The following is a 27,753-nucleotide window of genomic DNA, read 5'->3' as shown; positions in this document are numbered from 1 at the left end:
AGTCAACTATAAAAAAATTGATAATAACATAAATAAATTTTGTACGTAGATTTATTTGTACAGCTGTAAAGATGGAAGATATCTAGCGCATTTCATTTTTTTTACTAGATAAGTCTCTCTTCATTTGATATGATCTATCGCAATTGATTATTATTAAAACAAAATTAAAAATATATACGTGAGCTTGTTGATCCATGTTAATTTTATAAACAAATAAACGTCTCTGATTGATTTCTACATTTACAATTAAAAAATTCAATATAAAAGTAAAATGCGATAGTCAATGCTATTCTTAATTAGAACAGAAACATCTTTGAATGATTTCTGTGACTTTCTTATAATTAATCTTGTTAGACAATTCTATACAAACTTAGTCCATTTGTTATACATTCTGTGGACAAAAGTTGCTGCGCATTGATGTACACTCTTGGCAAACTAAATTCGTAAACGTCCACACAAAGTGAAAAACGAGACATTCATTGTTGTCTGCGAGAGCGGAATTTTTCTCTTGCCTCAAAGCGAGTAACTTAATGCTCTTGTCGCATTTATGAAGAGTCATCTATCGCATCCGCTATTGCATCCACAGCCAGGCCAGCTGCTTTTCCGAGAATTTTCTTAGCACGCTCTATTGCTCCTGGTGTATTTGTCGCCTCCTCTTTTCTTTTATTGATTATCTCCCTTTCTTCTTCATTTTTTGCAATACGCGCCCTGCAAGCCTCTTCAGCTTCTTTCATCATCTCTTCCCTGTAACAATTTCCGATGTTCCCGTCTACCACCTCCTCAACAACTTTAAGCAACTTCGTTGCTTCCTTCTTTACATGTTTCATTTCCCCTTCTGCCTCTATTGCAATGTAGCGTCCTTTGTATTTGTGCAATTTTGCACTAAAATCATCGGGAAGTTTCCGAAGGCAATCATCGACCGTTTTGTTGTTTCTGTCTAAGGCTGATTTGTGGGTAAATACAACAATAAGATGGCTGTATAATGCCTCACCAAATAAATCGGTGAATATCTTCACTGCTTTAGCTTCTTCTTCTGTAAATTTGGTATCTGCTCTTATCGTAAGTAAAAAGACATGTGGACCGGGCTTAAGATACTTGAAGGTACACTTGGATAGTTCTTCCTGGAAGTTTTCTTGCACCTTACTCGTTCCCATAACCCCTGGAGTGTCGAGAACGGATATCTTCTTGTCACGGGCTTCAGCTGTACCAACTTCACACGTGATTGTTGTGGACTCTATTTGTAGTCCTTCAGTCCTAAATTTTTTTGTACCCAAAATTGCATTACCGATTGTGCTTTTTCCTGTTCCCGTCTTCCCTATGAGGGCAATCCGTATTTCAGAAAACGGTTGGGAACGGGTGGGATTACCTGCAATTAAAGCATTAAAAAAAAAAAAGAAATATATGGTACAGTCAGAAATAAGGTATACAGTCAACGAAATTAGTCTTTACATAACACGACTCAAACGATAATCACATATAATTACTTTTAGTTAAAAATTTGGTTAAAATATCTTTTTATTAAAAGATTACTATATATATATATATATATATATATATATATATATATATATATATATATATATATATATATATATATATATATATATATATGCACACCAACTCATTATTTTTCCAGAAATAGTTCTAAGATGACAATTTAAAACAGGAACAATCTTATCAGCTATCAAATTCATATAAAAAGGATAAATACAACATGTCATCTCACTATATCTCTTATTAGCAACAGCTGGAAAGACACAATTTTAACCTTGTTATACATCTTGTGCATTTACAAAACAACGAAGTAGACGACAGCTACTACTTTCGTCAACGTTCGAGTCGCGACCGCTAAAGTACAACACTGAACAAAAGTGGTTCTTTCGTCCCTACTTAATGAAATATATTATCATCCCACTAAACAATGTGCAAAAAATGATAAATCTAAAAATTAATAAAGTACGAACTTTGCATGTAGTTTACTAAAATGATGACATTGCTCTTCAAATATTATCTTTCTTTTGTTTTTCGTTTCTTTGATAGAGATCCGTTGCTCTGAGACAAAACTTATCTCAATCTCATTGTCTTCGTGGACAAGCTGTGCGTGTGTAAGTTTATGGCCTGATTATTAAGAATACATTGGTGCAGTAATTTTAAAAGATGTTGGGTACAAGCACGGCAGCTGTTTACAAACATTCGTAGATCTCTACCATGATGTTCATCTTGCATAGTTTAACGAATCGCCTCGGGAAGGCGATCAGTTTATATACAGTTTATATACAGCAACAAGGGACCATTGAAATAAAATTCATTGGAAAATTGTTAGATTAACAGTCGAATCGTCATTTTTTAAACTGGTTCGTTTGTATTCAGCAATATGTAATACTGCTTATTCGTGATTATATTCAATAATCTGTTTGATATTGTTCGGAAAACGAAAATACTGAATGCCAAACTAAGGCCTACCTTGCGTTTCTTCATGTCCATGACACAGTCGATAGATATATGTCTATGTTTAAATTTAAATTTAAAGTAGAAGAAACTCATGTGTATGGGGCAGGATATATAGAGAATAGACTATTTTGTAACCATATAAATTGAGCTTAACGGGGACGTATAAAAATAAATCAGAAAGGGAAGGGTTTAAATGTGAGTAGTAAGGTGGGGTACATTAGCGACAATGAGAATTAGCATTACAGAGACCCCTGGGTCAGATTAGCGACAAGGGAAATTTAACATGGCGAAAAATCGTGGGTCAGATTAGCGACAAGGGAAATTAACATGGAGAAAAATCGTGGGTCACTCTAGCGACAAGGGGAATTTAACATGGAACTATAGTGTGGGTCTGTCTAGCGACAAGGGGAATTGAATATGGGATTTTTTTAAAAAATTTTTTTAAATTTAAATTTAAATTTAAATTTAAATTTAAAAAAAGGGTAGGCAATGGAAAGGCTATCTCTTTTCGAGAAATATGGCTGGCCCTGAAAAGGGCCTTTGGGTTTCTTCTTCTTCTTCTAACTCCTTAACTTCTTCCACCAAGTCCTCACTTTTTCCATTATTCCTTTCTTCTTCTTTTTCTCCTCTGGCATCCAGTCTGGATGGCCCAAGGCTCTAAACTTTTCCTGGACTTTGATCCAATTCTCATTCATCCTCTCAAACTCTGTCTGTTTCTTTTTGCTTTCCACATCTTTTCTTTCTTCCCTCCATTTCACTTTAATCTTCTCTACTTCTTCCTCCATTACTTTTCTCATCAGATCTTCCCCTTTCTTCACCTTTTCCAATCCCCATTTTACATTTCTCCACTCTGTCCAGTACAATATTTTTTCTAGGAAGCACCGGACTTGGATGACATGATCCAGTGCTTCCTTCAAACTTCCCACTCTGAAGTAAGGTGGGTTAATGAAGCCTCTTGACTTACTGACTTCTTCTTCAATCATCCCTGCTATGATATCTCTTGCTGTCTTTAGGCCTTGAACTTGACTCGTTACAAAGTCTTTCATATCTCCATGCCTCCATTCCTCTTCTATTCTTCCTAAAACATATTCTACATCCATTATCCAGAAATAGATGTCTCTCAATAAATTAAATAGAACTGATACTTGAGTCATTTTTGTCTCAGTTATTCCTTAGAATGGTTCCAACATCAAACTTTGTGGGTTCTTATAGTGAAAGCGCGGACGTGATGGAAAACATCCCCTAAAAAACATAAAATTGATCTTACCTAGATCATGACCAAACAACGCGCGGACGTGAAGGAAAACGTCCCCTACTTTCTCATTTCATATAATAGAACCAAAACTATACTCTCCACATACGCTAAGAAACAATAAACAAAATCCATAATCTACTATCCACACAATCGTACGTGAGCGCTTACAAAACCCTAACTATACTCTTCACCTACGCTAAGAAACAATAAAGAAACCCATAATCTACTATTCACACAAACATACCTTAGCTCTTACAAGCACCAACACACAAACACATACCCTCACACTATCTTAAAAAAGAGTTAGTGTTTATATTCACACTACTCTACCTACACATTGGTAAATTGATGGTTATTTCTTTTCTAGAGTATTGGGTAGCCCTGAAGAGGGCTGTTTTTTGTTTGGAACTTCATGGACACCTGGTTAATGGTGGCACCTTCCAGGCCTGGCGCCGCATACACATCTTATCCCCCAGTTACTTTTTACCTTTTGGGGGAGAGAGCCGAGGCAGGATATGTCGCTTCAGAATCCCAATTTTCGCTCTCTGGGATTCTGAAATTTCTTCTTCTTCTCTCCTTTTCCTCCTCCTCCTCCTCCTCTTCTTTGTATCTTCTCTCCTCCTCCTTGTATCTTCTTTCCTCTTCTTCTTTATATCTTCTCTCCTCCTCTTCTTTGTTTCTTCTTTCCTCCTCCTCTCTTATCCTTCCCTCCTCCACAATGGCTTCCGCGGCCAGTTCATTTAATATGCGCCTGGCATATTCCAGATGCACATGAAGTTCCAACAGTTTCTCCAGTCTCGTGTTCATTTTTGGTGTTGATCAATCAACAAGGGTAGTTGGACTGCCGAACGAGTTTCAATTTATAGTGAAAGCGCGGACGTGAAGGAAAACATCCCCTAAAAACATAAAATTGATCTTACCTAGATCATGACCAAAAAACAACAACGCTCGGACCTAAAAGAAACACTCACTCACTTTTTTATGCTACCCATCACTATTTTAAATTTTTTTATAAATCACTTCAATAGACTATCCACATACGCAAAGCAATCCAATCTAACCCCAAATATACACCTCAAACACCAAAAAAGACATCATTTTAATCTACTATCCATACCAACTTACTTAACCACTTACAAACACAAACACACAAACACATACCCTCACATCTTTTTAAAAAAGAGTTAGTGTTTATTTTCACACTACTCTACCTACACACATTGGCAAATCGATCGTTATTTCTTTTCTAGAGTATTTGGGTAGCCCTGAAAAGGGCTGTTTTTTTGTTTGCTATGGCATTCTTTTTAGTTTCTAAGAATGCGATGTCCTCTGAGGATAGACTTTCTGGCGATAGGTCTGCTTCTTCGGAAAGAGAAGAAGAACTCTTTGGTGTCGATACGACAATCGACAAAGCCTCTGTCAGCTTCAGGTTGCTGCTGCTGCTCTTGTTGTTGTTGTTGTTGCTGCTGTCTCTGAAGTCTGTACTTCTCTGTCCATTCTTCTTTTTCCCTATTCATTTCTTCTCCGAAGAGCTCTTCTATCAGGTCTTCAGTGATTTTTAACATTCTCACATTCTCTATTTCTTCTGGCTTCGGTATCAGACTGTGTCTGACCCTATGCAAATTCACGTAGGCTTCGTTGAGTTTAGCTAGTTTGGAGCACATCTTCGTAGGAGGATGAGTCGACAATGGATGGTTAGACTGGAAACAACCCGGTTCTTAAAGTCAAAGCGCGGACGTGAAGGAAAACATCCCCCACACGGTTTTTGAGTCGCAACGTTTAGTGAGTGTCATGAGAGGGATAGTAAGAAATGAAAGAGCATCAATCCAACATTCTTATAGCTAAACAAAAGACAAAGGCATTTTTTTCAAAACACAACATTTTTTATTCAAAAATCACTTAACACTAAACAACAACTCTAACATTTTTAACAATAATCCAACAATATAACATCAAACAATTTTTTTCAAAACACAACATTTTTTATTCAAAAATCACTTAACACTAAACAACAACTCTAACATTTTTAACAATAATCCAACAATATAACATCAAACAATTTTTTTCAAAACACAGCATTTTTTATTCAAAAATCACTTAACACTAATCAACAACAACTCAAACATTTTTAACAATAATCCAACACTAAAAGTTTCTCCACTAGGTAAAGAGGGATATCAGTCTTCCATGGTTTCTAGTAATCTAGGATGACTTCTCTCAAACTGTTGATTTCTATGGTATTATCGAATTCTGCATGCAGGATGACGTTCACCGTTTCATCAGGGTCTCGGTCTTTAAACTGAATTTCCACACGAATCTGGCCGGATTTTATAGGGTGGAAATGTCCCTCGTCGCTGCCTTGGTCTGGAGTGAAATCGAAAGCCCACAAAGCGTAGCCTCCTGCATAATCCTCGTACGTAATACCGTGACTGGTATTGGTTCCTAACTGTCCGGTGGCTTCGTACAGGGACAAGTACGATCTCAAGTAATTCTTCTTGGTAAAGTCAGGTTCGAAAGGTCGGGTACACAAGGTCTTGCCATCGCGACTGACTTCGATTTTGGACACGCCAAAGTGTTGAAAGTAGAAAGGATTTTTTTCGGCAGCTCCGTTGAAGGCTGTATTCTCGACGATACCAACGATCAAACGTTTGGGTAACTGTCCTTGGAACAGATGATCTTCGATCATGGATCGCTGTCCCTTGGGAATGGTGAAGGTTTTCACTTCCACGCGTCGTATGGGATACTTGGCAGTCGTTCTGCTCAACGTCTGACTGATGTCGTTTCCTACTTTAGGTAACACTTCCACACGGCGTACGTAGAGTCTGGCTTCTAGGATTTTGGTTTTGTAACCGTCACTATCAGCCATCAAATGGAAAGCGGCACTGCTACGATTCAGTCGCAGGCGGACATCCACCCCGTTCAGCAAATACTTTTCTTGCAACCACATGTCCAAATGCAAACGATCCATCAGTTCTAAACTTGTGTCGGCTCCCGTGATTCTCTTTCTTCGTTCTACAAATCCATCATTGTTGTCTTTCTTTTCATCAGTTTCCAATATTTCAAACTTGGTAGGTTCGTCAGCTTCCCATACCACACAGGCATTGAGATGAGTGTTCTTGGTATCTATTCCGTACGTCAAGAGATTTTCCAGGTAGGCACGATAAGGGTAAGTATCCATGCTGCTACTGACCAGTTTGTTATTCAAGTACAAGTCCACTCCACTGAACAAGGAATGCATGAAATTGTTGACGGGAGCTACTGCTTCATCGTCTATAGCACCTCCAGTCTTATCTAGAATTTTGACTTTCAGGTACAAGTAACTGCTATTCAGATCGATGTAATCTTCGGGCTGTCCTTTGATTTCAAACTCGATGGGAGCGGAATCGGTCAGTGAGGAGACGGGGTGAAATTCCACCCACTGGGATTCTTGCATCGTCATCATCGTGGGGGGCATGGCAAACAGATCCAGTTCCGTCTTGGAACAAGCGCAAGATTCTCGGTGCATCATTTTTTTGTCTCTTTTCTCAATAATCGAAAACGTCTAAGTCTCGAACGGTTCTTCTTTTCTTGGCCTTTCTCGCTTGAAGTCTGGTGAAAGGGTGTTTTCTTCGTCGTCTCTTTCTGCCTTGTCCTTGCTGAATGCCTGACTCGGTAGCGTGCAGGGCATTTATAGGTGTTTCTCGTTGGCCTAAAATGTCTTTACCCGTTTGCAGCAAGACATTTTTGCCTGCCCTCATGAAGGCTTCTTTAGGGTTTTGTTTGTCGATGATGACATTTTGGAGAAATTCTTTGCCTTGCGTCAGTGCCGCATCTTTCAAGGCGTGCAATCCGCGTGTCACCATCGGTTTCAACACCGGGGCCACCGAACGAAAGGCCGATTTTAACATGTCTCCTAAACCGTGTCCTCGCTGTCGAGCAACCCCTCGGTACACTGGATACATGACTTACTTACGAGTCGTGAGAGAACCGTTTTCGAAAATGGAGTTTCACCGTGACTTTTCCTTTGGTGAATGGAATATTTTGTCCCAGATCTCCTTTTATAGCAATGTTGACCGTGTCCAAATACGACTTACTGACAGGTAAATAGTGAGGATGGACAAATTCGCGGTGGACGTGGTAAGTGTTTCCACCTTCCTCGTCAGCGTTCGTGGCAGAATCCACTTTGAAAGGAATGACACGCAGTAACGGTACGGAGGTGTGTCCCACCACGTTGTACTCCACCACATCGGAATACACGAACATCAAATTCAGTCCTTGGTTCAGTTCTACCGGGGCACGAAATAACTTGCTAAAAGACTCGTTGTCGTAAACGATGGGTAATTCGTTTTTCTTGAGCATGGCCTTTCTCATGTCCATGTCTCCGTCCAACATGTCAAACAATTCAGGACAAAATAAAATGGACGCGATTTTACTTCGTTCAAATTTCATCAAGAAGCGACGAGCTGCTTTGTGGTACTCCATGGTGACATTTTTGTTGACATGCTCCAAAGCTTTCAGAAACACGACATTAAACCTGGAGGTTATGGTGCTGACCAAATGTTGACCACTAAAATAATAGCCTGGGGGAATGAACAAGTGATAGGTGGTGTACTTTTGTGTACGGGTTTTCTTGTCATATTTGACATTGCTATCCATCCACTGTTGCATTTGCTCGTCATGAACTTCCACATCAAAAAAATTTTGATTGGGAAGGACATTGAGGACTTGGGTCGGGTGAATCATTTCTACTAAAGCCACTTCCCAATGGGCTTCGTGATCTAACTGGATGGCCTGAGGTAATTTGGCCGTGTAACAGCACAACGTGTTCTTGGGAAACACCTCCATGGAACTGTCACTGCGTAAAGTTAAGTAAAATTGGTTTTGGTGACTCATAATTCCAGAGTTCTGTGGCTGTCCGAGGGGTTACTGGACGTCAGAGGCGTGTCTCCGTCTAAAATGGGGTTCTGGTGGTGATTGAAGTGGTGACTGGCACTGGCACTGGACACAAGGTTCCCGGGGTTCCCGTTCGAGGTGAATTTCAGGGAGGGATTAGGAAGCAGGTAACCGATGCAACTGCTCAATAAAATGGTCCACAATTGTTTGTCTCCTTGTTGCAAACTCAAATTGGCGATGGCTGCCCCGATGACACAATACACCACGAAGATTTGGCAGAAAAAGACGATTTGCGTTTTAGGCACACGTTCTCCACACCACACCCACAAGGGTTGTTTTTGTAAATCTTGCACAGAAGAACTAGGGGAAGGAGGAGTGGTCGACGTAGCTGCGTCTGCTGTGTGAAAAGGCATGATGGTCACTTCTTTTTATAGTCGATGACTTGCGAAGCGTCGATCCAAGAATCAAAACTGGGCGGATATCCTTTCCAACGTACTTTGACTTCTTTGACACGTCGTTTGCCCACTTTACGGGTTCTGCGTTCGAGAATGCTTCCGATGTCGTATACGTCGTCTTCTTCTTTGGTCACACGTTGTAACTCGGGCAAATAAAACGTTCCTTTGAGCACTTCTCCGTTGATGTCTTCCAATTTATAGACGGCAGGATGACGACCATGCACTCGTCCAGTGACGCGAAACAATTCGGTCGTCCAGTTAGGTAAGTAACCTTTGTCGAAAGTGCGTTTGGTTTTGCCAATGCGCACCCAATCTCCTACGGCCAAGTCTCCACTTTTCTTGGGGACAGTCCTCGTCGGGGACGTACCAAACAGGCGCCCAAACACCAACACTTCGTTGTCGGGAGTCACGTCTTGCGGGGCACGTCCAATGCTTCGATGGTAAGATTGGTTGTACGCTTGCACCAGGTGCGGTAAGATGTCGATGTACTTCAGAGTGTGGTGATGCGTAAAATATTTCCACATGCGTTCTTTCAAAGTGCGTTGAAAACGTTCCACGATGCTGGCTTTGGTTTCGGGATTCTCGGTGGTAAAAAAATGAATGTCACGTTTCTTTAATTCTTTTTGGAAAGCTTGGTTCAGAAATTCGGTGCCTTTGTCCGTTTGCCATCGAAGAGGGTGACGACCGCTTTGTTTCAGCACTCGTTGCAGGGCTCGCACTAACTCGCTGCTCGATTTGGAAGTCAAGGGTACGACCCAAGAAAATTTGGAAAAGACGTCGATGACACAAAACAAATATTTGTAGCCACGATTGTAGCTGGCCAAATGAGAGACATCGGCTAAATCGGCTTGCCATTGATGATCGATGCCTTCCACTCGGGTGCGACTTCTGGCAAACTTGCGTCGAATGGGTTTGTGTAAAGTGTAGGTAGCTTGTTCTTGTAACCATCGTTGCACTTGAGGTAAACGGAGACTTTTCAGTCGCGTTTTGGCAGCACGATACAATTTTTGAACTCCTGCGTAACCTGCAGGATGGGAGGGATCGTAGTAAATGCTGGCTAAGACTTTTTCCATTTTTTTTGTGTTGGTTGGTGTGTTAATAAGGCACCCACTCTTGGAGGATGCTACTCTTTTTCTCTTTGCGTGTGCGACCGGCAATAGGTGTCGAAGAGGAGGAGGATGTCTGAGCGGGGGATATCGGTTCTTGTTTCACTTCTGTCTTCACTTCTGTCTTCACTTTCTTTTTCTCTTGTGATGAAGAAGGGGTGGCCATCATCTTTTTAATCCATCCAATTCTGGAGGTAGGTGGTGTTGTTAACTTGCGTACTTTTTCTGGTGGAGTTTGAAACCCTTCTTCTTCTTCTTCTTTTCCTTTTTCTGTCTTGGTCACTGGTACTGGTACTGGTGATGGTGCTGGACTTTTCATCAAGGTCTTAAAATCTTTCAGAGTGGGTAGAGCTGTTTCGTCTAAAGCTTTCTGGTGAAAGAGTTGCAGTCGTTGCAAGAGTTGACCGTACTTTTGCGATTTTTCTGTTTCGGACAAATCTTGGCGATCCATCAAGGACTGCAATTCGTGTTGTAACTGGGACATCTCGCTCAAATGGGGATTGGGAGGTAAATGCGGGGTGTGTTGTTCTTGCCACCGATGGTATTCCATCCATCGATTGTAAGGCACTAAAGCTAGTTGTCGTCCTTCCATGGGGTTGTCAGGGTTCGATTCTGAGATCTTGGAACTTCCGAGGCCTTTTTATCTTGCTCCCACCAGTCCTCCCAACATGGTTCCCAAGACTCCTTTCAGTATGGGGCCTAACAAGAGAGGTAAAATACCTCCACGTTGCACTAACATCTTCTTTTTTTGACGAATGGGAATTTTCTTTTGAACCATTTGGCGAAGAACGTGATGATGTTTGCCTAAGCATTGTTTCTGGTGTTTGGACAAAGGGATCGTGCCTTTCAAAACGTTCAAACAACATTCGCACACGGTATCGATGACCTCTTTGGAGGCTGTTTGAATGAGTTTTTTTCGTAGGGGTGCAGAAGCTTTGGACAGGACAGATAACATGTCCCCATGTTTGGCTAAACGTGGTGGCAGTCCTTTCCTTTTCTTTCCTTGGGGTTTTCTGGAGGGTGACATCTTTGAGATTTCACGAGCACCAAAAAACACTGATACCCGACTTGGTCACAGGCCTTTTTTATACTGGAACACGTCGCCACTGATTGTCTTTAAGTCGTATTAGTTTGAGGACAGGCATGACACGTCGTGCAGGGGTACGTAACGGACTAAATCGAGCCAGTTCTTGCTTGGACAAATCCAGTAAACTTTGTAACATGCCCAATCTTTCTTGAACTTTGATTTTGGGAGAAGGTACTTTGTGAGCAGCAGCCACTGCCACTAAATTGGAAGGTCCTGCCACTGGGGAAGTTCTTTTGGGGGTCATCAACGGAGAAGTTCTTGGTGTGATCAACGTCTCCAAGTACTCTTCAGTTCTGGGTGTCATTAACGGAGAAGTGGACAAACGTGAAGCTGCCGGAGACGCAGTCACCGCCGTGGCAGGTCGTGGTTTGCGAGTGTAAGGTTGCGTCCTGGCCGAAGTGCCTCTCTTGCGACTAGTTTTCTGTGGACTTTTCTTTTTCTGGGGGCTTCTTTTCTTTTTCCGGGGTGGTGGTGGTGTCTGGTCAGAGGAGGGTCCTGCCACTGGAGAAGTTCTCCTTGGGGACCTGGTCTTTTTCTTCTTGGGGCTTCGTTGGACTTTTGTCTTGGGGATAACTTTGGGGGCATTAGGATCCCATCTTAAGAGTGAGCGAATGATGACCCCTCCTAGAGTACCGCTCCCTCCAGGTTTCAAAATGATTTGTTTTTTGGTTTGAGTGTCGATGCGGGGATCGGCCAGTTGGACCAAAGCGACTTTGTTTCGATCGAAAAAGCGTTTGGTTTGATGAGGAATCTGAATGATTCCTTGGAGTAATTGACGTGCCGTCACCGTGAACCATCGTAAGACTTCTTTGAGACTAGCTTCTAAGACACGAGCTCGTGTTTGTGGATTTTTTTCTCGACTGATGCCATACAAGGCACGAATCAATTTGACGGGAAGATGCGACTGAAGGGACGTCATGTTCGCACTGAGAGTGAGACAGACGAAAAAGGGTCTGAGGTTTTTATAGATTTTTTTATGGGGAGTGAAATGAAGTCGGGGACGGAGAGGTGTACAGGACAGGCCCTCCGTCTTGGCAACAGTGGTGAAACAAGTGGGTACGAAATCGCAAATCCTCGGGAGTCGTAGGTTTCAAATCGACGAGTAAATAGGCGTGTGGAGTTTGAGTGGCATCGTCGTACGCCTGAGTCAACCAAGGCGTTCTTAACTGTTTGGCTAATACTTGCACTTGCGATTTATTTCGAGGGCTTTTAAACAAGACCACGTAATGCACATTGAGACTGATGGTGCGATGGGCTTTACTTTGTTGAAACAAATTTTGGGTGATGTAAACGACACTGGCATTACGGTGATGCCCTTTGCGCGTGAACCACAGTTTAATTTCTTCTTCGTCTTCTCCTAACATGTCGTCGAAAATGACCAAATGGGTTAGACGGGAGTCAGAGACGATGCCATCGTCTTCTTTAGGAATGCCTTCCACAAACACGATGGAATCACCTTGACTTTCTCGCAAGAGGCTGTACGCCGATTGCCACTCTTTGTAACACCACACGATTCGTTGAGGGGGTCGATCGATCAAATGATGTTTATGTTCGATCAAACGTTTGACGAATTGCCTGAACCGCTAGGTCCAGCAATGAGCATGTTAAAGGGAGGGCGAAGATACAAAGCCTCCCAACTGGCACGATCTAAGTGTTCGTCGATGACTTTGACAGTAGAGGAAGAGGGAGCAGAGACAGCAGAGGTAGCCATGGTGTGAGAAATGTCACTTGTGACACGAAAAACAAACATGACAAGAGTTTATATACTTTTTCAGAACACGTTTATTGAATGTTTTTTCAAACATGAATACGAAAGACAAAAAATACATAAAAGCCAAAGGCTTAAGTACAAGAATAAAAGGCACATGATAACCATGAACGTGGAATAAACACAAGTGTCTGTACAACATGTTTTGGGTAAAGTTCTAACCAGTTCTATAGTAGGGGTAAGGTCACACAAGTGTCCTCCCGAAAGGGTCTTTCAGGCCTGTCCACGACAGTCCTGTCCTGGGTGACGGGTTCTTCTGTCACCGTCACTAACACAGGTTGAAAAGTAACTTTTTTCCTTGAATAACTCTCGTGCATACTGGGCCACCTCTTGTGTCCAAGCCTCAAAACCCTGGTCTCGGTGATGTCCAACATTTGACTCCTAACCAATCTGGTTTCTTCTTCGTCAACGACATGGTAAGTTACTTCAATGAACAATGAACTATCGATCTTGCCTAGGGTTCCTTTTTATATACAGACCAATACCGACGTGACCGTACGGTAAGGTGAAGTGATTGGGAAGTCGCACTCGCTTCTGGTATACAATTTGATAGACTTTTTCCAAGGGTCGACTGACGATGTGGTGAGTGGGTAAACGTACAATCTTGTTCGGTTGATAGGTGGTCACTTTAAAGTTTCCATCCTCTCCAGATTGCAAGGCTTCTTTCAATACCCCAAAGTTGACCACTCGACTGGTACGATGATTCAGAGTCAGTCCTTTCACTTTGCACGTCGTGTGCACTTCTCCTTGTTTGTCCCGGTATTCGTAGCCGTAATTTTTGGGACCACCATTGACGAAACTTAGAATCTTGTCGTCGGGATGCTCGTCTGTCCAGGCTCCTAAACGGTCTCCTTCGATGTCAGGGTGCTGTTGAATCGGGTGATGGATGTAAATGCAACTGTCCGTGTCAAAGTACAGGACGCGTTCTTCTAACAGTTCTAAAGCTTCGTACAATTTTAAGCGAGCATGAGCTGTCACGTAAGCCGCAATGATGACTTTTCCAAAAGGGTCGTCTTGTACAAAGTCCAGATCTTCTTCGTAATTGATCAAGATCAAATCCTCTCGAACGACGTCCACGTGTTTCATGTATTTGGTTTTGTCGTGAATCATCTGGAAGTAGCGGGAAGGTTCTGTCAAATATTCCGTCTTGGGTAAACACGGTCGTTGTGCCATTTTACCCCACAAGCAATTTAACATCACTTTGGCAAACGATCGCCTGCCTTCGTTTTTTTCGATGTGGTCTAAAGAGATGCCTTCTTGTGCATAGTATTTCTCTTTGAATTGTATTTGGTCTTCGGGAGTGTGACACCAGGAAGGATAGCCGCTGGCTTCTTGTTTCAGTTTCAAAAAGGCATCCACGTAGTCGGCGAAAATGCCTTTCTGAGTAGGGTCACCCTTGTGGTATTGTTGTGTCTTGGGAAAGTGGCAAATTTCGTACACTTCTAACAGTTGGTATCCCATGTCCAGAGCTTTGAACAATTCCACGCTGACCCAGGTTCCCGTCAAGGCACGTTCTTCCTGGCTGTGATGGCAAGGTTGGTCCTGGTTGCACGTTTCGGCACAAGTACGGCACAAGGGAAACATCAGTTTGCCTTGACAATGGTGAGGTAAGACGGGATGGTATAGGTTCGTGGGAGGCAAAACTTTACACTTGATCAAGCCTTCGTATTGTCGAATGTTTTTCAGGTCGATGTGTTCCGTTAACAATTGCGGGTGCCCTACAGGAAAGCGACAATATTTGCACACGTAGGGATACAGCGAACACACGTCCAAGTATTTGATTTCTTCTCCTTTCTCTTCGTCGGCTTGGTACAGCAAACAGGTGGCATTGGTCCTTCCTCCGTACAAACTATCCCTCGGGTTCAGCGGGTCCATGAACTGGTAACTTTCCACGAGGCGTTTAAACTCGGGATCGGTTTTCAAACGGTGATCGTACTCGTGTTCCCACATTTCCACCACTTGGTATCCTTGCTGTTCTAACTTTAGGCGTCGCTGACAAGTGTCCTGGTACAAGTCTTCCATGGTTCATCGCAAAAACTGATTTTTAGTGTCACGGTCAGGGTAGCAGACGGGACATTCGTGAAATAAGCAACCGTTAAACTCGTACACGATCTTGGTGTTTTCTAAGTCCCAGCCATCGACCGAATACGTTCCGATGGTCTTTTCGCCTCCTCCGTTGCGGGCATGCTGAATCCATTTGTCTTCCTTGTCGCACAAGTAATGTAACCAACGTAGGGCTTTGACCGAGTATTGACGGTTGACATAGTGGGTCGTTTGAGGACTGATGACAGCCACGGTGTTTTCAGGCATGAATCGTTGGCGGTACACTAAGGAACACGCTTTGGCAATGGTGCAAGCTTCTTTCAAAGGATCGACCCCTCCGTGTTCCATGAACAGTTCTCGAAATTTTCCACAGCAACGCCGTAAAATGTCCACGTCGGAACGACAATACTTTAACATTTCTTCCTGAAAGTCGAAGGGGTCAGAGGCATGAGCCTGGTACCAAGCGTAGAAAGCTTCTCGTTGTTCGGTACGCATGTTGTCGGGGTCGTAATAGTGAGCCTCAGGCAAATGGGGTAGAACGGCATGTTGATTGGCTTCCGTATTGAAAAAGTGTGGAAAGTACCCTTTAGCCATTTCTGTCATTCCAAACGTTTTAGGCATTCGGCTCAAAGGCATGGCCAAGTAACTCATCGAATCTTTAAACTGTACTTGTCCCACTTGCATGAAAATGATTTTGGCTCCGTTCAAAGTCACTTTAGGACGTTCGGTGCCTTGTTCCGTATATTATCTGAGAAGAAACTGTCCGTCGTATCCGGAGAAATTGTGAGCCATCACCGTGGCATGACGATGACAATCTCCGTAACGTTCGATGTCCTCTTGGCTCCACGTCTTGTCGATGGGGTCTAAGACCCATTGGGCAAAATCGGCTAACGTGTTTGGTCCCCGAAAGATTTTTTCACGTCCTCCAGGAATCTTGCTGCAGTGAGGGCAATGACTGAAGATAGGTTCTTGAATGTACTTCTCGCACGCTCGATGAGCCACGCAGAAATTAGGAATGTGAATGACAGTCTCTTGCATGCATTCGAAATCGAAAAAGATGAAATTGCCTTTCTTCTTGTGACCGTCCTCTTTCTCTGGTGGGGGTTGGTATTTTTGCACGTAGCATTGGTGTTCCAAGTCCACGATGTGGTGACAAATGTGACATTTTTTCTTTCCTCGACATACGTGTGCCTTGGCATTATTGGTAAGTATGCCTTGTCCACACGTAGGGCACAATCTCAGGAGTTGACAAGCACATTTCTTCTGTGAACCTTGTGTTTTCAAATGTTGTTGGTAACAGGTAGGACTGACAAACGTGCGCAAACAAGTCGAACAAGGCACTGGTCCTTCGCTCAGACAGGGTGGAGAGGCCAAACATCCTGGGCATTTCATTCCACAATGCTTGTGTTGCTCTCGATTGTTATAACCATAGTCACATTTCTCACAATAATAACTGTATCCCAGGAATCCAGTGATACTGGTAATGGTATCGAAATGGTCATCGTGATGATAGACATGAATGTATTTTCCGTCCTTAAAATCTTGGCCTCGAAACAACAGAGTTCCACGCATTTCTTGAGGGTGCACTTTCAAGGTGTAGCGTGGAGCTAGGGCATCTTGCAATTTTTGCATCTCAGGAATGCCACAGGGTGTGTCTTTGGACAGTCCGGCTTGTTGCAACAGGAGTTCTGCTTCATTTCGTTGTTTAGCTCGATCGCATCGTTGAATAGTTTTCCAGGTTCTTTTCCGTTCTACCGTGTCGTTCTTGTTGGCATAGGTTCGTCCCACCACGATGGCACGGGCTAAACACATCTGGTCTTGAGGGTTGTTAATTCGGACGAGACTCTTTTTGGTGTTGCGAAGGTCGTCCACCAATAACATCTTTTTGCATCCAGTTCCTTGAGGAGGAGAGACGTGGGCCATTTTCAGTGTGGCTTTACCATCGGTGATGTCAAACTGGTCATTAGATTGTTGCACCTGTTGTATCTTGTCCATGACTTTGGAAGGGGTCAGTTCTGCGGGTCTGCTAAACTCGATCCAAACAGGGGATTTCAAACCGTCGTGATCTATGGATAGTGTCAAGCGATCGTCTTCTTTGGCTTGACATTGTCGCTTGAGTGCGGTGAGCAAAGAATCCCACATCTCGATGATAAACCCTTCTGCTTTCTCCAAGGGTACGTCGGCCTTGAAATCTTTAAACTTCACCGTGTAGGTGTAAGCCGTGGTTCTAAATTTTCTAGAGGAGCGCTTTTCCGTCTCTCGAATGGAATAGTATTTTTCAGGGTTGACTAAGGGTGGTGAACTTGGTTTAGAGGGTTCGGATTCTGGTTCACTCATGTCCTCTTCAAAATCACTGGCATGAATTTGTGCCAAGATTTCAGCCCTGGTACGAGGCGATAGATCACGTTTCTGCCTCTTACTTTCTTCTTCTTCTTTCTTCTCGAATGAATGGGATCGTTTCATCTTGAGTGCAAAACGTCAAATGACTCAAGTTTAAACACCATAGACTAATTTATAGTCTTGGCAAACCAGCGTATATAAAAAGGGTGTGTGTCTTGTCCTTTCACTATTCATTTCACTCTCAAGCCGATCACAACAATGGAAGAGACTACCCAGATGGAACGTTTCGTCAGAGCTTTGCGAGGGGTCATTAGAAAATTCTCTTCAGACCAGCCGACGGACTACTCTCCTTCCTTTCGAGATAAAAGTCAAGATACTTGCTATATCTGTCAGAAGAAAGGGCATTGGTCTTCAGAGTGTCCAGACCGTCAAAAAAAAAAAAAAAACCAGGGGCTAAAAAAGACAAAAGTCAAGATACCTGTTATTATTGTAAAGAAAAAGGACATTGGTCTCCAGATTGCCCAAAAAAGAAACAAGAGGAGTCAGAAGAAAAGAAGGATTCTTCAGAAGAAGAGAGGGATTCTTCGGAAGAAGAGAGGGATTCTTCAGAGGAAGAAGAGGAAGAAAGAAGACAATTCTATTTAAAAGAAGCAAAGAAACAGGAGAAGAAAAGAAGAAGGGAAGAAAATGAGGAAAAAACGGTGAAGAAATTAAAAAAACAGAGAGACTAAACAAGGAGAAAGAAGAAGTCAATGAACTTTTAATTAAAGTGTTCTGTGGTGAATTGTGAATTGGATTGTAAAAAAATGGATAAAAGAATACATGAATGATATAAGGTAAGTGTCTTTGAGTTTTGATTTTAAAATAAGAAGCTACCCTCACGCACTCATACACAGACACGTACCATAAGGTAAAATGGGTGGGGTTTATTTTTGAGTTATTGGCAAATTGAAATTGTATTTCTTTTCGAGAAATGTGGGTGACCCTGAAAAGGGCCTTTTTATTTTGGTGTAGGGGTGAGTTTAACCAATCAACTTTAATTGCCTTAAGCCTTTGCCACGGCCAAGGCCTACTTCTGATGATTGGGTTGAAATCAGTAAGGGTGGTACGACAGGCTTAGTCACAGGGTTGGCGTGTTTAGCTCGGGAAGGTCGTATTCTCTTCGGTCGTGATAAAGAAGTCTGATACATTTGTTTCAGACTTCTTAACTCCGCTAAAATGTCCAACAGTACCGTAGCCGTTTGATTTTCACCCTCTTGTTTCTTTGCTGCTACTTCTTCTTGCTGTTGTTGCTGTTGTTTTTTTCTTACCTCTTCTTGTTGCTGTTGCTGTTGCTGTAGGAGAAAAGCTTGTTCCGCTTCCTTTTGTCGTTGCATAAATTTCTCCAATTCTTCTTTCTGTCTCTGTCTAAAATTCTCCACTTGCGGTAATGAAGAAGGTAACGAAGGTTCCGGAACAAATTCTTGCGAGGTAAGAAAATCCACAAAATCCCAATTCACCTCTTCTGAAAGTAAGTCCGGGTTCCCTTGGGCAGTCTCCCCTGCTGGTGCACCCCAATGGATCGTTTTCTGAGTTTCCGTCATGTTGAATCACTGTCGCATAGATTGACTGCACACAAGCGCTAACGAATCTATATAGACCACGTGACGTCACAGACTGCTCTCTTCGGATTGGATGCGAGCTGACTGAATTTTGTAACGCGTGTTCGGATTGGTGAATGAATTCAATCCGTTTCAATCCTTCCTGTACCTATAAATAAGCGCAGTTCACTGCATTGATTCACTTGTTCTCGTCGCTTCAAGATGTGGACCGATGTGCAATCTTCTACGCTTGTGTCTTCCATGATGTTCCGGACGGACATGCTCATGTATGTCCGATCCAAGTGGACCGTTGTCCACAGGACAAACACCAGCCTGTGGATACGTAGGATCTACGTTGAAAGACAAGGATGCCTGAAAAGAGTGCTGATTTACGGACCAACAGTGAGACGTAGCCTAAGGACAAGAAGAAGACCAATGCGGTACCATTTATGTTAATGAATACATTAACATAAACCCAAAGGCCCTTTTCAGGGCCAGCCATATTTCTCGAAAAGAGATAGCCTTTCCATTGCCTACCCTTTTTTAAATTTAAATTTAAATTTAAATTTAAAAAAAAAAAAAAAAAAAAATCCCATATTCAATTTCCCTTGTCGCTAGACAGACCCACACTATAGTTCCATGTTAAATTCCCCTTGTCGCTAGAGTGACCCACGATTTTTCTCCATGTTAATTTCCCTTGTCGCTAATCTGACCCACGATTTTTCGCCATGTTAAATTTCCCTTGTCGCTAATCTGACCCAGGGGTCTCTGTAATGCTAATTCCCATTGTCGCTAATGTACCCCACCTTACTACTAATGTGGATTTATATTAGAATATTACGATCGCTTCGTTCTTGCATAGTTTTTCACTTCATCTTGCTGTCGTTTATTACTGAAAATCTAAATCAGAAATTGCGCTAATGAGAAACTAAGCTGTTTTAAGTTGTTCTAACACGTCAATTAGTTACAGAGTAATTTGTGCAAGATGCTGTTTTAGACGTATCATATTGGATTATTTGCTTCCATCTGTTCTTTAACCTTGTCATATTTTCAGTCTACCTGATCTGATGCGAGTTCAGTCATACTTCCTTACATTGTCAAAGAGGTGTTGCGAAGTGGGTTTAAATCGTTTAAATAACCGTGAATTAATTAATCAATTAATAATCACAATAATGATAACTATAATAATATATGAGCAATTTAAATGTTGTAAAATTGATGTGTTATTATTATTATTATTATTACTGAATGATTGACCTTGGACAGTAATTGACTTTAGGGACTACCTGACAAAAATCTTTTTATTTTGTAAACAGCATATTATATATATAATATTTCTCTGTTATTCAAGTTAACATATCGCCTCATTCCAGGCTGTTGGTACACCAGCACATTCAAAACAGGAATTCATTCGCATCACCACTGGAATTCATTAGGAACTCGATATTTTTAGACTTGTGATAGAACGTTTAGATCATATGTGATCATGTTCACACTAATGTTTTTTTTTTATTATATTGTTTTCACTTCGTATTCACGGGAAATAAATTGTCCTTCGTGTGTTACAAAACTTCTAAGTGTCTGCTCCATAGTATAAGTCTTAGAGTCCTAACATATGAATAGTTGGTATTCTAAATTAGCCTTCATTCTGAAGCAGAATGTTTAAAATAGCTTCTTTAAGTCCGACAGTTTCTACAAAATGTCTTTTAAGTTACACGATCTACTTCAAACCATCCACGAGGACTCATAGAACGTTTATATTAAGAACAGAGGTGATATTTTATTTTAAATAAAGTTGATGGCAATCAGTATCGTATGGCTAATCGTGTTCTTCCAAGGCATCAACTATAAAGAGGGAACACTTACAGTCCCCTAGTTTTATACCTGTTGCCGAACTTGATGCTCCAGATGCTCCATTACCCATGTTCAACAATGGAAGATGCTGAAATGTTAAACAAACATGACAAGAGAAAATAAATACTCCATGGAAACTTTCATATACTAGAGACTATGGAATTATTTAAAACCTGCCTAAAGTACCATGCAATCGGATTAAAATAGACACCTACTTAAATACGTAGATTATATAGACACACAAGCTGACTGAAATCGAGATATACGTAGATCAGATAGACACAGTCTTATTCAAATAGAGACCTACTTAAAGACGTAGATCAGCTAGACACACAATCTTACTGAAATAGAGGTCTACTTAAAGTCTTAGATCAGATAGACACACAAACTTATTCAAATAGAGGTCTACTTAAAGACGTAGATCAGATAGACACACACTCTTAGTCAAATTCGGTCTACCTAAAGACTTAGGTTAGATAGACACACAATCTTATTCAAACAGAGGTATATTTAAAGAAGTAGGTCAGATTTAGATCGATCTAGATTCATATTGTCGTGACCTTAGTAGACTGATAATGAGCACTTTACAACCACACCATGGACCACCACCCTGTGACACCACCATGGCTAGACACATTATATTTCAATCGCATTGCCAAGACTAGCCCAGGTCAGTAGCTAAAACATACAAGCGGGATAAGGGAAGTTGGCGAGGTTTTCGGATCACCCCTGCCCCCCAGCTTCTAATAGTTTTTCATGATGCAGTGTGATATTAACCATACGAACAATGTATATTTACTGCTTGGGTCTTACTGGAGTAGATAGCGTTTCCTGGGGTTTGTTTGACGTTCAATACCACCAGCCATCATTTTAAGTTTTCAAAATGAGCAGGAAAATTGAGCATGGGAAGCTTTGAGGGTGGTGCCCCTTCCCAAGGTCGTTTTAAAAAGCAATACTAACAATAAGTCGGCTGCGCAGTAGAAGTCAATCGTGGGGCTTGCTATTTAGCTCGACGTCATCTTAGCTAACTCTCTTACCTTAGCACAGCAAAAATCGCATACACATCTTACAGCGAATCCCCAGTGAGGTTTAAGCTTCATTTCGTTTCTGTTCTTCTGACAGCTATCAGCTCGGTTATTGGTTTTGCTTTGCCGATGAAGACCGAAGTGTGTGCCATTTTATCCGCTGTCCGCTTTTTATTCTTCACGGTTGTTTATTTGTCAGCTTCATTCTAGGATAACAGTGTACTCATCTTCGGAAGCTGCGTTGTCAGGTGGTTCCTTATATATTTGGCATGCCATTGTGCCGAGTTTTGTTTAACCACAATGAGTATTTCATCATGATTTTGTAACCATTGTGGTCATTCCCTGGCCGATGTAAGTCCCAGCTACTGAAAGCAAGCCATAACTCACCTGTTATCCCAGGGGCAATTGTAATCCGAGCAGCAACAATTGTTGTCAGCATGCCAATCCCTGCTATGCAGGTGCCCAGACACACGACCTTTAATGTTGTCAACATCTACCACATTTATTGTTTGATTGTAGTATTTGTATCAAGACCACAACTGTTCAACTTTTTCCATAGGCAGGCTTCAACCTCGCAGACATTTTAAGGTCAACATCTTATTGGCTTTGTTGTTTCGGGCATAATTGTAATTGTTTGGTGGCGGGTGGGAGGTAACTCACAGGCGGACATGCTCCTCGAACTGATCGTCGTAGCTTGCTGGTAATATGGCGATTATGTCAAAGAAGGGGTTGGGTTTTGCATGATGTCATTAGGTCTGGAAATAACACGGCATTCTAATCGTCCGTATATGTGCTTCTCGGAAGTCACATATACCTACGATGTAGACGAGCGTTCTTCGAAAAGAACTTTATTTTTTTGCTAGTGAGAGGAGAGGTATAATGTCCCAAATATTACGATGGAAGAGTTATGTGCAAGAAAACCATGTCGGCATTCTAGTGGCAATTGCACTCGATACTCCTCAATGACAGTTTAGTAACTTCGTAACGCTCATGCCGTGCTTGATTCAATGCAATCTACTCTTAACGAAGTTTTTAACTAATACATCACGTCTGTATAGTGATGGATCAAAACTCCAGTAAGGAAAAATCAAAATTTGGAAATGAAAGATAAAAACTTGTATCAATGGTAAGGTAGTAACAAACGTTAAGGGTCAAACATCCAGGTACTAAACGAATATAGTATTAAACGACTCTGCGACGAACTGAATCTGATACAAAACGTCCCGTTACCATAATTTAGTGCCTTTACTGGATTTGATACAAAACGTCCCGTTACCATAATGTAGTGCCTTTACTGGATTTGATATTAAAAAATCCCTTTACCATGATGCACTGCCTTTACTGGATTTGAGATAAAACGTCATTTTGCCATGATGTAGTGCCTTTACTGGATTTGATACAAAACGTCCCGTTACCATGATGTAGTGCCTTTACTGGATTTGATACAAAACGTCCCGTTACCATGATGTAGTGGCTTTACTGGATTTGATACAAAACGTCCCGTTACCGTGATGTAGTGCCTTTGGTTTTACACATCATTGTAAAGTTTTGGATTTAAAATAATTTTAAATAACAGTTTTAATGGTAAAAGCTCCTGAATCAAACCACAACCGCTTTCAGTGTATTTACCTCAAACAATATCAACTAGTAGGGACAGAGCTTGGCAGGGTCTGGTGAACTTCTTTTTTAATATCACTTTGTAGATTTAATGTATAAAGGTGTATTCTGTAAAGGATGGTATAGTACTATGCTTTAATTTTAATCTGAGTCCATCTTAGAATAATATCATTGTTTAGTTTTGATGTGCAAAGCCCAACCTCACCCACACCCCTAGAAACGCCCAAACACAAAAGACTTTTGTGCTTGTATGATAATAAATAGTGTATTGATACTTACAACATATCTGTTTTAATTCCCTTCAAAATGCAATCTCTCTAACTATCCGGTTGTTAACTTCCACACCTTCAAAATGCAATCTCTCTAACTATTCGGCTTGTTAACTTCCACACCAAGTACATTTGTTTATTTACCTGCGGAAAGTACTGTTGCTATATACAAAACCACCAATAACTACAGGAACTTTTTGAACCGTATAGCAAAGAACTAGGTTATGAGCCGTTGATCTTACCTGAATGAATTGTTGCTACAGACAATCACTGCCCTGATTTTTGAGACAGCTCAAATAACTTCAATTATATTATGTATATCCTGTTCGCGGTGTTTATTCAAGGAAAGTAAGGTAAATTAAAATAATGGGTAAGGATGAATGAGGATTAAATTAAAACAGCAAATTCCGATGTTTTCATGTAGCACAAGAATGCAGTCTAAATGAAATTCCTTGAATTTAATCACACACACACACGCACGCACGCGCACACACACACAAACACCTACCTTGGCTTCGACCACACCTAGTTAAATAAATTCATGGATACATTTATTTAGAAATTCAGATATATTTTATCAAGTACTCTAAAAGTATTCTGGACCAGTTAGATTCGAAGTATTGTTGCAAAAAATATAAATAACTAGACCAAGCAGACAATAGGAGCCAATAATGTATTATGCAGCCATACTGTGTGCTTCAGGAACAGTATTAATCATTTTCTTTGCAATAGTGTGTGCTACCGCAACAGTAAACGTCAGATTTTGTTACTGAAATGTGCGTTATGTATACAGTAAAAGACAATTTTAACTGTTAAATTTGGTATTGCAGAATATTACGACATCATAATTGTAATTATTTGTAGAATGTACATTTAATTACTATGATAGTTTAGCATGTAGAATTACCTTTGTAGTGTTTCATTTACATGTGTATTTAAGAAATGGACTTGAGCCTTACGTAGAGAATTATTTGTTGGGAGGTAGAATTATATAGATTGTTAGCTAGTGGAAAGAATTAATTTTGTTATTTGCTGTTAGGATACTTTGTAGTAAACTAGTGTATTTATTAATGGGTTATGTTAGAATTTACATATGCTTGAATTGTGAATTTGGAAAATGGCTGAAGCATGTAAGATTAGTTACTATGGACGCATGCATATATGAGAGCATGGCTATTTGAATTTTTGCGTACTTTGTATGAGTTGCATGGTAAAGAAATGCGTCTGACTATTGTGATATTGTTTAGAATAACAGGATTAGAAATATGTACTGATGAGACGGATTGTATTGATGTATGCATATATGTAATTGATACGGTACTGTATTATGACGTTGGTAGTACCATACAAGAACGTATGGGTATCTGGATGTGAACGAATGCGTGACCGAAGGAATTTAATAGCCGTTAACTGATGATAGGCTGTGTGTAGTGTGAGACGAGAGGGCTAAGGAATACGATTGTATCGTCCTTGTGTTTTTGCAGGAAGCTTTTTATGGGACTGAGGACTTCCGGTACAATTGGGTCCCAAGTCTTCAAGAGTTGGAGACGGAATTGAGACTATAGCCGAGACAGTCGAAGTCGACAGAAATGTAGTCGTGGGGGAGAAAGTGGAGGAGGAGGAGCAGGAGTCTAGATAAATTCGAGGAGGAGGAGGACAAGGAATTTGGAGAAAGGTCGGGGTGGAAAAGGAGAAGAAATTGGGAGAAATAAAAGAAAGAAAGGATTCAAAAGATGAGTAGAAATACAAGGACATGTGGAAATCAAGCTTACACTGCTAATCAGGTGATGCAATAGGCTTATTAAAGGGATTAAGCGGAAGGAGTGCAAAAGCTAATTTGAGTCATTTGATTATTGAATTGTTATTAAATTGTTATTCATCGAATTTCAACCTTTTCTGTATATTTAATCACCTAACCGTCGGCATTGATGACTGGGGGCTCGGGGCTTTAAATCTATCTTTCACTAAATTTAACATCAAACAAAATAGAGCCTGGATGGGACTTCTATAATAGTTTGATAAAATATTGGGAGCATCTCACCCAATCCATATAGTTCGTCACAACCAATTTCATCACTAAATTGTGTGCTACTAGAAGAGTTAAATCTTTTTGTTTTTGTTTCTTGCTGAAATGTGCGCTGCTGCATAATTCCAATTAGTAAATACATGTGAAGTTTGGAAAATTGATACATTTGAAATAACGTATTTCATGCTTTTTTCGTACCTTTAATTTTCGTACATAATCCAGTTATCAAGCTAATCACTATTTAAATGTATCATATTTTTTGTACATATCACTTTGCATTTATCAAAAAAGCCTTTAAATTATCAGACATAACATTACTAAGAAAATTGACGTTGGCAAAAAACGATCGAAGACACCGTATAGCCATTTTGTTTTTACAAAAATTAATAATCAGTTATTGGTTAAACTAGGCTCCCTTAAAATACAAAGCCTCTGCTTCAAATACATGCATGATGCATGGTTGACGGGAGCGGTTGCAGTGCGACGGCATATGGTCCGAGTACCGCCAAATTGTCCACTGTGTAAAAAAGCTATTTTTAGCAAACATCATGTTATCACTCAGTGCGAGAAAAGAAAAGTAGAAAGACTTAGAGTTATAGAGAAAATTAGTAAGAACGACAGATATAGAAAAGAAAACTTACTATACTTAGATGGGAGATTTGACAAAGAAACACTATATAAAATAACTGACTATATTGTATGCACAATGGAAGCCTGTGGCCAGATCATAGTGATATAGAAAAAAAAAAATAAATTTAAAAAAAACAATTTTTTTAATTTCAATCGCAATTTCTATTTCAAACATTTAACAAGTAAATATACAAATCTCCCAGTCATATAACTTCCTAAAACTGAATATCTGTAGAAATATCCCAGACATAAATTCTTATATCGACTCTCAAATCTTCCAGTCATATAACTTCCTAAACCTAAGGAAAACTTCATTTTTTTTTCTTTCATCTTTTTCTCATTCTTAATGGGTATAGGAAATAAGAAAAACAGGGATGGATAGGGATACCTAATGGGGAAGTACGAGATAATGACGTCACAGGGATACGTCACATAGCGCTACGCGAAGTGAACAGGCCCGTGAAAGAATTTTGGAAATCACCCCAGGTGGGAAACTCAGGCGTACAACACAAAGAAATAACTACTCGTATATACTCTCGACCTAATACACTCTGTCTCTGTTACACAGCTCTCGTACTGTGTATCTGTCCCCATTTAGCGGGAAATAGATAAAAAAAATTACCGTCTTTGTTGCAATGAGAATAATTAGCAAAGTTGCAGAAAGTCTGTTTTATTATGATAAGTAAAGAAAAAAACTGAATAAAAATAAATTAAGAAGCAGATTAAAATATATATAATAAGAGGAAAAAATCATATTAATTTACTTATATTACATCTGTAAATGATTGAGTCTATTATTATTATTTCAATTATTATTATTATTATTATTATTATTATTAAGTTTTGATATTACCACTTAAAAATGTACAAATTTGGGAATTTTAAATATAACAAATTGTAATTGATGGAAATTAAATAATCTGCACTATTAGATTAACTGAGGTCATTTTTAGCCTAAAATTATTTCTTGTACATTTGATATAAGAAATTGTTTAAAATTTATTTGCAATTAATATGCATATACCATGCAATGAACAAATATTCTCTAAGAAATTTAGTTTGGAAATATTTGGAAGCTTGCGCTTTTCATAAGCTTGCGAATTGTGCAAGCTTGCATGAAGTGCAAGCTTCCATATGCTGGTAAGATATGGTGACATTCTTGCGGAAGCGAACAAATATTTATTTGCAACCCTATTTTGATGATACAGGCTTGCCGCAGCCTCGCGGCAGGCTTGCGGCGAGCTAACCGCAATGATGCATGTAGGTTTGGGTACAGATGAAACAACAGACAACTTGTTTTACATTTCACATCATTCTGCATTTTTCAAATATGTCAAATCACATAATTACCAAATGATTCAATGTGTCATATATT

At 40.5% G+C, this 27,753-nt stretch overlaps 1 protein-coding gene across 1 annotated transcript; it reads right to left on the bottom strand.

Annotated features, from left to right (window-relative positions):
* Nucleotides 1-33: 33 nt before the first annotated feature.
* Nucleotides 34-23,843, bottom strand: LOC149779210 (GTPase IMAP family member 4-like). Its single transcript, XM_089938588.1, has 3 exons — nucleotides 23,733-23,843; nucleotides 20,842-20,899; nucleotides 34-1,366 (listed from the first exon to the last, which is right to left on the bottom strand). The coding sequence occupies exons 2-3, from the start codon at nucleotides 20,879-20,881 to the stop codon at nucleotides 546-548; spliced, it is 861 nt and encodes a 286-aa protein (XP_089794714.1). The 5' UTR covers nucleotides 20,882-20,899; nucleotides 23,733-23,843; the 3' UTR covers nucleotides 34-545.
* Between the last annotated feature and the right edge of the window lie 3,910 nt (nucleotides 23,844-27,753).

This window comes from Sinohyriopsis cumingii, chromosome 17 (genome assembly GCF_028554795.1).
Source record: "Sinohyriopsis cumingii isolate HCF-2022 chromosome 17, ASM2855479v2, whole genome shotgun sequence".
NCBI classification, from domain to species: domain Eukaryota; kingdom Metazoa; phylum Mollusca; class Bivalvia; order Unionida; family Unionidae; genus Sinohyriopsis; species Sinohyriopsis cumingii.
The sequence above is the reverse complement of the archived record's forward strand: the minus strand, read 5'-3'. Positions and strand labels throughout refer to the sequence as shown.

What these genes read in the sequence shown, in the direction of transcription:
- LOC149779210 (XM_089938588.1), bottom strand. Translation starts at nt 20,881, where the DNA reads ATGGGTAATGGAGCATCTGGAGCATCAAGTTCGGCAACAG. An exon ending in AGCATCAAGTTCGGCAACAG is followed by an intron (nt 1,367 to 20,841) that starts GTATAAAACTAG and finishes CTTTAATTGCAG; the next exon opens with GTAATCCCACCCGTTCCCAA.